Source organism: Hoplias malabaricus, chromosome 7 (genome assembly GCF_029633855.1).
Source record: "Hoplias malabaricus isolate fHopMal1 chromosome 7, fHopMal1.hap1, whole genome shotgun sequence".
Lineage (NCBI taxonomy): Eukaryota > Metazoa > Chordata > Actinopteri > Characiformes > Erythrinidae > Hoplias > Hoplias malabaricus.
Window position 1 is genome coordinate 34,901,484 of NC_089806.1, and position 17,069 is coordinate 34,918,552.

The 17,069-nt window shown below is 39.9% G+C and overlaps 1 protein-coding gene across 3 annotated transcripts in view; it reads right to left on the minus strand.

The window, feature by feature from the left end:
- wasf1 (WASP family member 1) overlaps positions 1-17,069 on the minus strand; it is a 111,490-nt gene that overhangs the window by 4,243 nt on the left and 90,178 nt on the right. Inside the window, exons 6-9 of one of the 3 annotated variants that reach the window (XM_066676630.1) lie at positions 10,087-10,161; positions 5,854-5,910; positions 2,425-2,597; positions 1,197-1,367 (exon numbers count right to left, since the gene is read on the minus strand). In XM_066676630.1, coding sequence (XP_066532727.1) covers positions 1,197-1,367; positions 2,425-2,597; positions 5,854-5,910; positions 10,087-10,161 — 476 coding nt within the window. The remainder of the gene's footprint in view (positions 1-1,196; positions 1,368-2,424; positions 2,598-5,853; positions 5,911-10,086; positions 10,162-17,069) is intronic. The other 2 variants (XM_066676631.1, XM_066676632.1) reach the window with 2 other exon arrangements.

The following is a 17,069-nucleotide window of genomic DNA, read 5'->3' on the forward strand; positions in this document are numbered from 1 at the left end:
CAGTGTATTATTAAGATGATGTATTTTTTCTGTCTTTATGTCTGCAGTGGTTGACTCACTGTGGCTCTTACATGTTTACTTGATGAATATTTTTTGTCTTTAATATCAAGTCACAAGCCTGAAAGTGACAAGTGATCTCACTGGACACTGGAGTCCCAAGTTAAATCCCAAGACAAATCAAACCCTGCGCAGGCCAAACAGCTTCACAGAAGCCCAAGATCAGTATGCGTAAGTGTGAGAATGATTGAATGTGTTTACAGATGTTTCTCACAGGACGTTAGAGTGTATGTGTGATTGTATACCTGTCAGGAGCTTTGTGTGTGTGTGAAATCAAAGGGGGTGTGTGGAAGGGGGGTTCCTACACTCCTACAAAATTACTGCTCTATCTGCAGTGCTGAGCCCAGGGTAGCAATGACAGAGCCTCTATTCTCCCCATTGGAGTCCACTGAAGCATCACAATGTTTTTCCAGCTGTAATTTTAAGCTAAAAATAGTATGTAGTGTTCTTTCAAAAGTTATTTGTACACCTAGTATAACAAACTGTGCAAAGTTAGGTTTAAATTTAGCATTAAACTAATTTGGAAAATAACTCTATTAGTATAGATATAGTTCTATTAATAAGTGCATGGCTTCAATAACATGACTTTTTTATTTATCACGTTTACCCTTTAGGGGCATAGCCAGAATTTGAACATTGGGGGGATGTGAACAATCAAAAAATGTATGTGGAAAAAAGCAGTGGCAATGTCTCATGTGCCTTGCACCCCCTTGTCTCCCCTCATGCTCCAGCTCTGGAATGTGGAAATGTATGTGGAACAGCCAGGAAGCAGAGTGTGTCTGCATGCATAAACCCACACAGGGAATTTGCTATGGCTGTCAGGTCAAGGCCCATCTGTGGCTAGCCCACTGCTTTATATAGAATGTCATATGTAAAAATATTAGCCAAATACATTCTTTCCTTACATATAGAATATGTCCTTTTGTTGTTTTTCCCAAACGTCTGGTTTCTCTTACTTGTGGACCTTGGTGATAAATACTGTCATCTACCATCAACAGGGTAAGTGAATCCAAATATGAAATCTGAACCCCACTCGAGGTAGCACACATTTGGGAAATGACATCAGAACCAATAGGATCTTTAGTTTCAGACAAATATTTCATTATAATGTGGCAGGTCTATTTGTGCTGTATGTGTACCTGATGGCAGAGGCTGGTTTGTTGTCTGCTGGGTGTGCGGGTGGAGGTGGTGGAGGCTCGTGTGGCCGGCCATACATTCGTTCTCCTGTCCGGCTTAGCAGCTCATTCATCTGAGAGTATGGCAGAGCGGCCAGAGAGTACGGACCGTCCAGATGATCCATGTACATTTGCCTTTACAGGGTGAAACAAGGATGGAAAAGAATATTTATAATGATTCCTTATATTAAATAAACATTGAATATGGCACCCACATATCATAAAAACACTTTATACGCACTTTATGTTCAAAAGCATCCATTCATCTATCGTTGGCACAGGTTTTCACTTCAAAACATGCTCTGGAGCAACTGAGGCTAAAGGGGTTTAACCCTGCCCAGCATTTAGGTGTGGAGAAGTGGACCTTTCTTTTCTGGTGTGATGAAGATCCATCCAGTACTTTTTTAATTAGTTGAAGAAGGATTCAAACCATCCCAGTGAACAAACAAACACACACTAGTGTGTGAGCAATCCTTCACACACACTGGGGGCACTGAGCACACACACACCCAGAGCAGTGAGAAGTTCGGGGAGAAGTTTGGGGGTTAAATGCCTTACTCAAGGACACTTCAGCTCTGGATGCATTTTTTAACCGGCGACCCTCCAATCTCAACTTCTGTTTCCTGACCTTAAAGGTAATGTTCACGTTTGTAATCAAAGAACCCTTCAGAAGACGTTTCCTCACCATTTGCTAGCTCTCCATTCTGTGCACTGGAAACTGGTCTAATTTATTTATAAAGCACCAAACTTGGCTTGGTTAAAAACATGGCAGAACCATGGCAAAGAGCCCTCCAAACTTAGAAAAAGAGAAGAAGATATTGCTTTATTCCTGCTCCATAGGTGGGTAATATTAGCATATTTTGGCTGTTTCAGATTATTTAGGTAGGAACACACTCTAAATATGCGTTCCTAAATTTGCGTTAGCTAAATATGCTAACTGCATCCTAAACAACTAAATGACTGTGGTAGTTCAAACAGTGAATAAAAAATTATAGACAAACAAGATAAAGGGCAAGATGAAAATAAAAGTTTAAAATATATTGCTGTATATTAAACACATCAAAAACAGTCATTCTCCTCAAACATACTGTTCCCACCTTGAACAAAGAGGAGCTTCTTATCGTAAGCAAACCAGAGAGAACGGTAGTTCCCCACAATCATAGACATTCCCTTGATCCAACAAAATACTCACATAGACCGAGTGTCATGATAGGGTGCTGAACCATTGGTGGTTTCCTTCTGTTTATCTTCCATGTCATCCTCTGCTAGCTCTGCCCCCAAGGCCAGTTTCTGCCACTCCTTTTTGCGATCATGAGGAGCTCGTGGAATCTTCTCTGGTTCTGCAGGACGATCAATGTTCTTCAGCTGTGAGGTGAGACAAGGTATGTATGTTTTAATGAGAGTTCAGAGAGTTTACATCTGCTGTCAAACATGGCAACTGACAAACTGACAAACAGGGAGTTTAGTATCAAACAGGAGCCACATGAAGAGATCTTAGTAATAAATGGAGAGAGCAGAAGAAGGCGTTAGAAGAGCAAGAATGGAAAGAAAGTAAGAGTGAATACGTCTATGATGTGCATGTGCCCAAATGTGATACAACCATCCACATTCTGTCCATGGTTACAAACAACTACAGAGGCAACATTGTATTTTATTGTAATATTATATTATTTTACAGTATTATATACAACCAATACCCATTGAATCATTTAACTGGCCCAGGCCAAATATCAGAAACATTTAAAATTTCAAATCATTTTTAAGTTATTCTTCTTAAGTGTGTTTGGGAACTTCCTTGTGTCCATGTTAATGTCAACGATTCCTTTGGGAACAGTTTTGTTGAGAGGACACCCGCTTTATTCTTGGAAGGCTGGAGGAGTGCAAAAAAGAGTGTAACTAATAGGAATCTTTATGTTTAAAAGAACACTAGGTAAGGTTTAGTATTTTTGCTCCAGGACTCCACCTACAGTTGCAGAGTTTATGTCAATCGTATAGCAATGTATTTAAAGGCTAAGCACCAGCGATATGAAAGTGTCAAACAAATAAATACAGAATTTGAGTTCCTAACTTGTGTTTATTGATAGTCAGAAAACATGTTATTTCTTACTAATTCAAGGAATAAGGTTTAAAAGACCGCCCGGGGTTCGGAAACTCTAATAGGCGTCTTGCCTTTGACGTAGATGGTGGACAACAACTCTAGACGTTTCACTTAATTTAATGCAAAATGACGAAAAAGTGTGTTGTTTTTGACTGCAATAATTCAATATACAGTGGGACATCTGCACAAATGGCCCAAAGATCCCAAAATATCCAGAAAATGGACTTAATTTGTCAACTTTAAACGGGCACTTTGGAAAGGACCATCCGCTCACTTCGTTATCTGTAGCTCATTTTACTGGCGCTTTTCCAACAATATGGGCATGTAAGGACACCAACGAAAGGTGTTCAAGAGCCTCTGTAACATGGAGGTAAACAGGGTAAGGACACTTACTTCGCCTGTTTTAGTTAACCAGTTAGTTAACGTTAGTTAACGGTGTTAGTTAACGTTAGCTTGACTTGCTAAACTCGGTGGCTCAGATTATACTCGGCTACATAGCTGCATTACGGAGGTTTATAGTGTCGGATGAATTCGAGTTCGACTTCGATCACATTTACAAGAATAACGGTACATCTAAATTTGAGTTTAGCTTATTGCTAGGCTATTGTCATGAATAATGTTGGTTATTTAGCTAGATACTGTCATAACAGTCAGTCATAACAGTGTTTTACCGCGGCGTTGTTCAGCTGTTGTCCACCAGTGACGTCACGGTTGCGTTCAAGAATTTCCGTAGCGAGCTCGGGTTTTTCTGTCAATTTAATAAAATTGTCAGTTTTAAAGCAAATTAAGCTGCTATTTTCCATTTTAATTCATACTTATATATGTCAGTAACTAAAATAATGTGAAATATTCATGGAGGTCCTGCAAAAGTTACATAATGCAGTTTCTGCAGTTTTGAGCCCAGAGTTGCAAGGTCAAAGGCTCTAGGCTCCCTATTACAGGTCAGAGGAGCCTCACGATGACTTTGAACCTGTAATTCTAAGGTAAAAATTCGACCTAGTGTTCCTTTAATGGCAGTTACTGTTGGAAAATCAAATAAACAAAAGGGCTGTCACTGATTTTGTCACAGTACTGAGCATCAAGAACCAATTCTCTGGGCTATAGGTTTATATACATTTGCATGCATGCACACACACACAGAACCCCAAAGGTATTTCCCTTTCCCCACACCTTTTTCATTCATCCTTCCAGACAGTGCTTTGATAATCTGTCATGTCAGCTTTACCTGCAAGCTGAGGTGAAAAGCTCACCCACACAATCACACATTCGTTTGTGCACACATGCATTGTGAGAGAAAGGTCTTCCATACATTAGATCAAGCAGTGACAGTTGTATAGCCAACCACAGAATAGTCCACAGCACAACAGTGCACACACAAACACACTGCAATATATGGGAAACAAATACATCTCTATTTCATGTAGTGTTTGTGAATGTTTATTTTTATATAAATGCTTTATGGTCCTGGACACTATTTCTTCTAGCTGTATTTCCTTTTCAATGAACTTTGCTTCTATTCCATTTTTTTATTTACATTTTGCTTAATTCTTGCACAGAATTTTTAATCTTAATGTGTATTGTCATATCCTTTACTATTCAATTAGTGTCATTTAGTTAGAAATGTCTTGTTCTTTAGCCTAGGGCTGGATGACAGGGCCAAAATATATCACGATCTATTTCTTAATTTTTCTCATTATGATATAATTCTGACATCAGTATGAACAGTCTAACATCCACTGAAAAGCTTCCAAGAGCAAACTAGAAACATGGTATCACCATCAAACACAAATCTCTCGGCTTTGTAAATATTAATATCTTTAAACCAAATTTTAAACTTGGTGCTGAACTGATGACAGCGCCCTGTAATGAACGTCAGTCAGTGACAGATGTTGTTAATAATATATAATGAAATATTGAATGTGTTTTAAAATCATATCATTGTTATTGAAACTTGTTATATCACAATATATATTGATATTTAATTATTGTCCGGCCCTACTTAAGACTTAAGGCCTTTTTATTTTGTTTTGTCATTCACTTGTGAAGCACACTGTATTTGATTTGTCTAAAAGGTGGTATATAAATATGGCTTTGATTGACTGATTGATACATTGACTGATTGAACTGCTAAATTGTTATTGTTACTACGCAGTTACTACATAGTTATTTGAAGGTAGTTTTCTCCTCAATATATGACTATATCTTGATGGTTTTCAACTTTATAGGTGATGCAAGGGAAGGAGTTCACTGGAACAGTTAATGTAGTAGTACTTAGTTTTCGTAACAGCCTCAGATTAGAACATTTTCTGTGACCGTTTTCATGCTGAAAAGAAAAAATACTTCAAACAGATCACATTCACTTTTCTGTCAAACCTTGGAAAGCTCAAATCCTAAATAATGGTAAACAAAAAAGCCATAGATTCCTTTGTTCCCTGCAAAGATGAGCTGAAGGTGTCTTTCTGGTGAGTTAGTATGTGTTGAGGTGTACTATTGTTTTATTATCAAGTTTTCTAATGCACATACCTGCCCTGGGAGGTCTAAATACTTATAGACTTGATCATACAAGTGGGGGTCCTGCAACTACAAGAACACAAAAAATAAAAAGAGAAGCACCAAAGGTACAAAATTAACACACAACAACACAATAAAAGCAGAAAAACTGTTTAAAAGCTTCATGCTAAAATAAGAATTTACACTGTTAAATAAGAACACACTAAAACTAAAGTAAAACACAGCAAAAAGGGCAAGTGAAGCTTAACATAATGTGACATAAGCATTCAAAAATGTAAACATACTGAAACTAAATTCAAATAAACTCAATTAAACTAAAATGCAATTAAAACATAAACCTGCCAAATGTCTGTAGACACCCGCTCATTCTATGTATCGTTTCCTCTTTCTACAGCAGTGATATACTTCTTATACTCTTCTAGGAAGGATTTACTACAGACACTGGTACATTGCTGTGAAGATTTCTTTGCATTCAGCCATATAAACATTAATGAGATTTCATTGGATGATTAGCACTGGACCAGAAATGGGATTCCAAACATGTAAAACGCTCCTGGATTGGACTCCATCGTTCCAGTGCTCATGTGCAGCCACTTCAAATCATTCTGTTGGCATTCATGTTATATAATATCAAGGGGGACATCTAAAATAGTGGGAATTACTCAATAGAACAGGTGTCTACAAACTTTTAGACATATTGGGGTGGTTTGACAGAAAGGATTAAGCCTAGTCTTGGACTATATTCTCTGTTTAATGGAAAAATCACTATTCAAAATGCTGTGTAGAGCAGGATTAGGCTTAAATCCCTATCTGTGAAACCATCCCATAGGATATATTAGACAACACAAAATGAAAAAATCAAAATAATAACAGCAAAGCATGATGGAAAATCACAAAACACAATAAAAAATGTGGCATGCACTAATACTTTCTAGAATTAATGTCAGTAAATGACAAACAGTAGTGTGCTGAAGTCTAGAGTATGTGAAAATATTATATGCACGGGCAGTAATTATGCATTTGTTTAAAAATGTACATAAATACAAATAAACACATGTCTGTCAATGTGTAGTTTAACCAGTTCCTTTTTATTTGGATATCCACACTTAGCCCAATGTTAGCTTTAGCTTTAGGTTTTGACTTGAATTTATAGTTAATGTTATGACATAAGGGTCAGTGTAAATTAATGTGAATGACATACACACTACATGTCCAAAGGTTTGTAGACACCCTGTCAGCTACTGTGAACCCATTGTGGAAACCAATGTTCAACTGTGTACACACTCTATAATCTCTGTAGAAAATAATGAAATGAAAGGGGATGCCTTGAAGCAGCTGCATATAACTTTAAGGTCACTTTAAGGCTTAGTGCAAAAAAAAATAGAGCAGTATAAAATACCCAGACACTGGGTTGTGGAGCAGTGGATGTGTGTTCTCTGGACTGTGGGCGCTCCATCCCATAACCCTGGGATGAGTTTGTGTAGTGTTTACTATCCAGGACCTTCTAACCAGTCCTTCATTATTTAGTCAGATAAATCATGAAAATTGATGTGGCTAATGGAACTGAATCATGTTTTGAAAATGGCAAAGTGTACTGAGATCAGGAAGCACTTTGCTTTTAACTGTAATCTGCTAAAGAAGATAAAAACGTCACTGAAAGTAAGACATTTTATTTTTTCACTAGGCACTGGCCTGCATACAACAAATAAATATATGTTAAATAAGTTCTGTGACTCCCTGGCTCTAAGAAAAAAAAAATTATTCCCCGCCTACTAGGAGAAGCCTAGTTCACAGAGCTGCTCTTTCCCTCCAGACAGCAACAGAGCCATGAATAATACGTGGAAATGATATTTGCTGGCATTAGAAAACTGAGACTGAGTTGACTGAGTCGAGGTTTGACTCTTTGAATCATTTATCAAGAGTCAATCCCTAGTTATAGATGCTCAAAGAATCGATTCGTTCGGGAGTAGACTCCTGTTCACTAGCTTCCATTATCCCCATTTCAAAACGAAACTCAAAATGTACACATCCTCCCTGTTTGTTTTTCTGTAGAAGGTTTCTCTAAGTAGGCCGGCCATATACAGTGTATAAAGCAGGCAGTCGGAGAGCCAGGAGATTTCAGCCAATAGCATTCACTGAGAGAAACAGCCCTGACCCCACCCACAAACTGTCAAATCCCTCCCATTTCAAAATACAAGAACACAAAGGGGATATTTATACATGCAAAATCTTAAATAAAGAAAGAGCATGAAGAAATAGCCACTATACTGACACCTGTTGGCCTGGGTGTATGGGCTTGTGTTAAACCTATTTTACATATAGCTATCCAGACCTATCCTATGGGGGGCCCATTATTTGGATTATAAACTGGTACTTTTAGGGCCTGCAAAGCTGGGCTGGGTTTCCCAAAAGCATCTTAACACAAAGAAGATTCCTAAGTGGTAGAGTGAGCATCACATCAAACACTTTCTCTCCCTGTTAAGATGATCTAAACACTAAGACGTTTTTTGGGGGAAAACTGGGCACAGTTTTGTTCTCTCACGTGAGTTGCATAGTTTTCCTATTACAGAAGGAAGGAAATAAATAAATAAATAAATAAACAATGTTAGCTTATTTTTGTGGTTGCAAAAATCAGTCATTGTTCCTTTAGTCTGAGGACATGCTCTGATATCAGTGCTTATGCTGAAAGAGTTTAGTGAGATATTTAGCGCTGTTGTGACATGCTCATTATCTGCTTTGGAGGACAGTGTTGTGTACAATGAATTCTGCACCAGAAATGTGGAGTTAGTCTCATAAACAAGCTTATCTTCAGCAGTTAATTGCTGCAATGCTCTTGAAAGCACTCTCTCTCTCTTTGTCTCTCTCTCTCTCTCTCTCTCTCTCTCTCTCACACACACACACACACACGCGTTCATACATTATCAAGGGAATATAATGAAATCAAGCAGTGATTAAGATTGATGAAGGTCCATTACCCTAATTAGTAACTGGTCAAAAACACACAAGCTAACACAAAAACACACATGGGTCATCAACAGCACACATCTAATCATTAAACACTCATATTTGTAGGAGAAGCATGATATAATGAAAGAGTTGTCACACTGTTATCCACACACTGCTAACATCTGCGTGTGTTTTTTGTGTGTGGATTTGCATTAAACTTGTTTATATTTAACACCAACATTGAGACCTGCTGTGCTCTAAAATAACAGTCCCTCCTCTCTCTCTCCTCTAGCTACCACTCTCCTTGCAGATGAATGATACTTCTTCATTCAGAGATCTTACTCCACTGCATGTCAACACCTAAGTCCTGTCCCATTACTCACACTAACAAATTCGCACCCTTTGTGGGTGTGTTCTTGTTAACGAGCTGTCAGTATTGAGTAGAAATGGTTGTGAGAGTCGTTTATTTATATGCGCTGAAGAAAAGTTCTATTTTCATTACCTTAATGGTATTAACCTGTCCTATAAATGGAGGCATGAGCTGACTGTGTTCCAGTTCTGTTTTCAAGGTTGTCTCCTTGAATGCACTGTTCACTTCTTGATGAATTCACAAAAGTGTACTCTACAAAAAGAGCCGTCAGAGAGAACTGGAACAGACTGTTAATGGTACATGAATAGAAGAAGAAAGGGAGAAATGCCAGCTCGGCTGAATCTCACCCTATGTCTTCCTCCACCCTATGTAGTGCCTAGTGTAGGTCATAAATAACGGCTGCTGCACTCAAGTAATGTGCTGTATATCATGTTAAATGACTTCACATCTTCCTGAACTGTGAAGTGCACTATGTAAGGAGTATGGCTCTTATTTTGAAAAAAAAAAATGTAGTAATAGGAACCTAGCTTATGTGGACATAGATCTCCTGAAACCAAATGAAGTGACTGGCATTTAAGCCTTCTCTCTTGGTTTGATTTACACTTAGAAAAGCTTTAAATAGTCGTAAAAGAATCAAATTACTGTACTCTTGAGTGGAGGTTAACTCTAAAATCTGTGGAACCTACCTTTGAAAAAGTGGGGTAGGGGTGGAGGTCACTCAGAGCTCTTAGCTAGTGTCTTTTCATGTCTTTTTCAAGTCTGGTGTTTTTTTCCCTCTCTGCATACATGCTGTGTTACAGTAGGCTGTTGTTAGAGTAGGGATTAGTGGGGATAAGGGCTTTGGCAAGCTGGTGTTTGGTGAGAAGTGGGCAGCAAGCTGGCAGACCCGGTGGGTTACGGTGTTCAGTGGTGTTACTTTTCTGTCTTACCTCAGGCATGAGAGGAAGGGGTCCATGGGTGCTACCCATAAAACCCTGCGGCAAAGATAGATAAGGCACCTCAAACTGTTCAGAACCAGAGAAGGAAAGACAGGGAGAGATCAGAGGCAAAAAAGAAAAAGAGAGAAGGAGGAGGGTTTGACAGATAAGGGAACAAGAGAGTAAGACGGAAAGGAGGAATGAGAATAACAGGGTAGTTTCTTTGTAAATGCTCCAGTGTACACACACCTAATACAGTGGTTGAATTTGTCTGAACCTGTGGTTTTAGGTTTAGTCCTCAATGAAACAACACACACACGCACTTGTACACATCCCTGCACTGAGAAAACGGTGGTATGTTGTGCTGTGCACCAAACAGCTCCAGAGAGTGGTGTAGAGAGATCAGATTTTATGTGATCATTCATTTTTAATGAGTGATTCTCCTCTACAGGTGGCTCAGCTGTATCTCTAGCTCCTCAACCTTACAGCTCTCCGATCTAGTTCTAGAGTTGCTTATAGCCACACACACACACACACACACACACACTTTTGAGATTGTTTGTCGACACAATATAAAGTCTGCCAGGAATTTTTCAGCATTTAAAAGCATGAACAGCTTCAGTTATTTCAAACAAGGCACGAATACTCAATACTAAGTTATTGCCAGGCTATTATCATTAAGTTCTTACCCTATTAATAACTCTGAGTTCTTTTATCATCTGGAATACAGCAGAACACAAGCCATGGATGATGATCCTATGAACACGGCTATTTGAACAGTTTTGCCCACCTATAATACGTTCTCCACACTTTTGACACACACATTTGCTTCTCAAATCTCATGTAAGGGCTATGGCAGGATGGTTGTCCATTGAAGAGCCTCGACAAGTCGACCCTGCATTACAGTATAAGGCAGTGGCTCTGAAACTTTTTAGACCAAGAACCACCCATTATCAAAGCAAAACTTTGAAGTGCACTGTCAAAAAAACTGTCACTGTGGAGGTACATTTTGCTGTCACTGGTGCCCTCTAGGGTGCATATTCAGTGCGAGTAATTAGGGAACATAATTGTACCTTGCTCTATTATAATTGTACATTTTACAACTGTTGATTTCATATGCTCCATTTCATCTCCAGGACTTGTATTATGTTCTTTTATTTCACATAGTTTTATAATGATATCTTACAAATAATCAGCTCGCCTTCTGTAGAAGAGAATGTAATGCTCCTCTGGGAACATTGCATTTTGGAAGCTGTTGTGGCAGTATTTTTGTGGCATTGTATTTTTAATGTAAAACACAATTATTTAATTTAAACAGAATTATAAAAACTCTGAAACAGATTGTGTAATTTACACATGAAAACCTTAGAATATAAATGATTCGATAAGTCCTTTTTAAGTGATCTGCTGTACCACCTCAGGATGCTTTGCGTACCACAGTTTGAGGCCCCGTCACCATGGTTCGGCATTTTATAAACAGAGACTTTCCTCATTCGGAAAGTCAGTCAGTCACTTCAAAAACTTCAGAGTTTTTAAAATATCCCCGTCTAGATAAATACAAAAACGGTTGCATATTCATGCCATGCCACACACCTCTTAAGGAGGGACATTAAAACACTGCGAAGCATGAGAGAAACACAGAGGTTTAATCCCAAATAACCCCATACTCCCTATGTAGTGCACATGACATAACTGAATCTAGATCTTAATAATGCATTATGTATTTCTAATACATTCATTCATTCATTATCTGTAAGCACTTATCCAGTTCAGGGTTGCAGTGGGTCCGGAGCCCACCTGGAATCATTGGGTGCAAGGTAGGAATACACCCTGGAGGAGGCGCCAGTCCTTCACAGGGCAACACACACACACACATTCACACCTACAGACACTTTTGAGTCGCCAATCCACCTACCAACGTGTGTTTTTGGACTGTGGGAGGAAACCGGAGCACCCGGAGAAAACCCACGCAGATAGAGGGAGAACACACCAACTCCTCACAGACAGTCACCTGGAGCGGGAATTGAACCCACAACCTCCAGGGCCCTGGAGCTGTGTTACTGCGACACTACCTGCTGCGCCACCGTGCCTCCCCATTTCTAATACAACATCATTTATTTATTCATATGTGAGAATATGAAATCTTGTGCTATCTGTATGTTTACGTTAAAACATTACATTTGTTGTACAGGGAGTGAGGATATTTTGGATTTCAGACAGAGACTGTGTGATGCCAGTGTTTCTGAAAACATGCGTTTTGGCCGTAAACACGAGATAACTGAACATTGCGTTTCTCCAACTCCAACTTGGATAGAGTAATAACAAATTTCAGTTTTCAGTGATCTAAAATGCTGTTTACACGTGGACAAGAGGGCAAACCAGACATAGTGTCACAGTCACACAGCTCCAGGTACCTCTAGTTCCACTCTGGGTGACTGTCTGTGAGGAGTTTGGTGTGTTCTCTCTGTGTCTGTATGGGTTTCCGCCAGGTGCTCCGGTTTCCTCCGGTTTCCTCCCACAGTCCAAAAACACACGCTGGTAGGTGGATTGGCAAGTGTCCATAGATGTATGTGAGTGAATGTGTGAGTGTGGGTCACCTTGTGAAGAACAAGTGTGCCCCCTCCAGGGTGTGTTCCTGCCTTGCGCCCAGTGATTTCGGGTAGGCTCCGGTCCCACCACGACCCTGAACTGGATAAGCAGTTACAGACAATTGATGAATGAATGAATGATTTAAAATCCGGACACGTGTGGAACCATTGGTATGGTGAACCGTTGGTTCCCAAAAATTAATGCGATAAGAGCGATAGAACATCATCATGGTAACTGTGGGTATGAGCTAAGGGCAGGGCTAGTTGATTTGTACTGTAACTGCTTCAGGATGGCAGGATGTGTGGCAGAAGTGTCGGATGACTGAGTTTACAGCCTGGTGACGAATGGATGTAATTATTCAAGTGCATGTGGAGCAGATAGACTTTCACACTTTCAGCACTCGCAAGCTGGACTTGTGTAAGAAGTACTGAATTTGACATTTTCATGTTGTTTCTCAACACTAATGTGAGGTATAGGAACTATTCCTTGTTTGTGTGTGTCAGGGGCGAGGGGGGGATTTTGGTCACAGTGTTCTCAAAAGTTGGTGTATGAATTCGAGGAGTATACTTGAAGAGAGGCAGGGAAGATAAGAACATCAAACACATACAAACACACTCACACATAGTGCCATCTTGTCTGAGGCCATCAATGTGACGCACAGACAGCAACTCGTCATTCCAGGAAAATATATCGGGACTCAGTGTGTCACTCAGGGTTCAAACCAGGAGACGACAAACAGATGTATGCTTTTGAGTTCTAAAGACACATGCTCAGTTCGGTACACGTTCTCTCTCTTTCTCTCTCTCATATGTTATAATTTATATTACAATTAATTTGATGTATTATTATAATTTATAAGGCAGCACAGTGGCGCAGCAGATAGTGTCGTTGTCACACAGCTCCAGGGCTTGGGGGTTGGGGGTTTGAATCCTGCTCCGGGTGACTGTCTGTGAGGAGTTTGGTGTGTTCTCCCTGTGTCCACGTGGGTTTCCTCCGGGTGACTGTCTGTGAGGAGTTGGTGTGTTCTCCGTGTGTCCGCATGGGTTTCCTCCAGGTGACTGTCTGTGAGGAGTTGGTGTGTTCTCCGTGTGTCCGCATGGGTTTCCTCCGGGTGACTGTCTGTGAGGAGTTGGTGTGTTCTCCCCGTGTCCGCATTGGGTTTCCTCCGGGTGACTGTCTGTGAGGAGTTGGTGTGTTCTCCCTGTGTCCGCATGGGTTTCCTCCGGGTGACTGTCTGTGAGGAGTTGGTGTGTTCTCCCTGTGTCCGCATGGGTTTCCTCCGGGTGACTGTCTGTGAGGGGTTGGTGTGTTCTCTCTGTGTCTGCATGGGTTTCCTCCGGGTGACTGTCTGTGAGGAGTTGGTGTGTTCTCTCTGTGTCCGCGTGGGTTTCCTCCGGGTGCTCCGGGTTCCTCCCACAGTCCAAAAACACATGTTGGTAGGTGGATTGTTGACTCTAAAGGTCTGACTGTGTGTTGCCTTGTGAAGGACTGGCGCCCCCGCCGGGGTGTGTTCCACCTTGCGCCCAGTGTAGGCTTCCGAGTAGGCTGTGGACCCTGAACTGGATAAGCGGTTACAGACAATGAATGAATGAGTATGAGAAGCTGTATCTGTATCTGCAGTTGTTTGTTGGAATCGAATCAGAACTTTAAAAATGCAGATCAGCCCATCACTAATTATCGTTATATGTTTTTTCACTGAGGACTGTTACAAGAAAAAACGGCAAGTATTCAATATTGCCCGAGCTGGGAAATGAACCCTGTGTCTGGCTTGAAGCTTGTTGCTAAATCGTCAGCTTTCATAGAAGACGAGAGGTCTCCAGTTGCTTTGCTGCCTGCTAATATGAACAGCGAGTTTGCCTTGGAACGAGAAGAAAACAGAGGCTGAGAATAAGCGAGTCAGTCACTATGTCAGCTCCAATATCAGTGGAAATGAGTAGTGGGGAGAGAAAAGTAGAGACTGCTGTTGCAGCACTTTCACCAGGATGGTGTCCATCAGTCATTCGCTAATTTAATATATTCCACCTAATGTAATGCTGCCTAATCCAAGGCCTGCTTTTCCCACATAGGTCTAATCTAATGAGAATAAATGGCTTTCCCTTGCTTTCTCTTTCTGTATGAATCTGGCACCTGTCACATCATACTTCACGAATTATGTTGGCTCTTAATGACCAGTGCACTGTCCAAGTGGGGACTGACCCTGCTCCAGGAGATCTGTTCTGGTCCAAACCACTTTATTACCTGGATGAGATGCAGTAGATGAGACTGGGGCTGAGCTGCAGTAATATGGCACAGATTGCAATCATTGTTCATTGTTCAATGGACAAATGCCATCTGTGCCATGTAATGCACGAGGTTTATTGTGCACTATGTGTTAGGGATGATACTGCTTCTGTTGTTTCATGGAACTTCAGCAGAAGAAATGACTTGTTGCACAGATGAAAATTTTAGTGACAGCAGCAGCAAAGGGGAGAACAGTCAGTAGGGTTTTAAGATCTGGTGCAGCAGGTAGTGTCGCAGTCATACAGCTCCAGGGACCCGAATGTGTGAATGTGTGAGTGAATGTGTGAGTGTGTGTTGCCCTGTAAAGGACTGGCGCCCCCTCCAGGATGTATTCCCGCCTTGCGCCCAATGATTCCAGGTAGGCTCTGGACCCACTGTGACCCTGAACTGGATAAGCGCTTACAGATAATGAATGAATGAATGAAATAAGGATTATAGATATCTATGAAAAATATAAGTAGATATCAACTCACAGCAACATCTTATAAAATGATAAAAACTGTCCATTTTCTCTTGTGAAAAAATTGTTTTGTACTTGTACTAAAATTGTTATATATTTATGTCATTTTGGAACCATTTTGATGGTAGAGATTGCAAACGCTTATTAATATTTAATTTTAAGGTTTTTTTCCCACACTCCACATATATCAAACGTAACTTCGTATAAATGTATTACATATTACTGATTAAATACAATTGGGTGGCTGTAAAATAACAGCATAACACAATTTAAGTATACCTTCTGTATTTCAAATGGGGTACAAAGTTTCATTTTTTGTTTTTATAATTTTATATATATATTTTTTCAAATATTCCATGGAAATTCCATGAAAAGACAAATCTAACTCTGTTCCAGTGACTCTAATTGACAGACCACAGCTACACAGAGTACAGCGTCTGGGTCACATCCTCGTTTTAATCACACTCCGATGTTAACACGAAGTGAAGGTAGTGTGATTGTAGATCAGCACTCCCACTGTGAGAATGCTTACAAACAGTAATATATCTGACCTCATGAGTCATCCAGCTGTCTGACAAAGAGCAAACAGTACACACTAAAAACAGCCACACAACATTGTTGCTTTCAGTAAGCACAGCTGGTAGAACAGAGGGATGTAGGTGTTAAGAGAAGTTTCTAGTCTCCTTTCACACTGCAGAGTAGTGTTTAATTCCCAGCTTGGGTAGGAACACCACTTAAAAATTTAAAATCGATTGGCAAGATCCTAATGCTACATTAGTGTGTCTCTGTAAGATGATTACAACAGTAAGTTCTTCCAGATACGAGATTCTACCAAATCACAGCATTGTATTTGGTTAAAATTAGGGATGCAGAGTTATTTAGGAATCATATTGGTATTTGCTTTAAAATTAGCTGCTTCAGATCAACATCAAAAACGCTTAAATGTATTTTAATAATATAATCCAAGTAGATGATCATAAGATGATCTCTTAGTTTGCTATATGCTTTATGCATTAACATTGGTACAGACATTGGCCAATGTGCACCTGATAAATATCAGAGATTGGCAGTGCCTCAAAACCAGTACATCAATGACATAATCATTAATTAGAAGTTGCTAATAATAATTGTTATATTATATCAACACTGATGGTATCAAAATAATTTTTTGGTTTGATTTTGAAGTTCAAAATTCAAAATAATTATAAACTACGATAAATTACTAAATCTCCCTCAAGAGTCAATCACAGCAAGACTTTTTTACAAAATTACATTATTAACACACAAAAGACAATACATTTTGTTTTCACTGGAATGTATGGTTGATCAGTGTGTATGATGTGACTTCTTAAATTGCTGATCGTGTATTTGGACCCAAAATTGTTCAATTCATATTCATAGCTGATATATCTTCCTTCCATTTTTACGCCTCTTGAGAGTCAGCTGGTGTATGACAGTGTCGAGATTGGTATTTGTCAGCAGTGACAGGGTCCATTTTGTTTTAAGAAAAAGGGGAGGGGTGGTCTGGCCTCTGTTACTATGGACAACCATACAAGGGCTCTTCATATTGGGTTATTATTATGGGCTGCAGGAATGACATCTTTCGCAATGAACACATTTCACGCTTCATGCACAGGCGTTGCATTGCTCTCTTCAGGAACCGAGC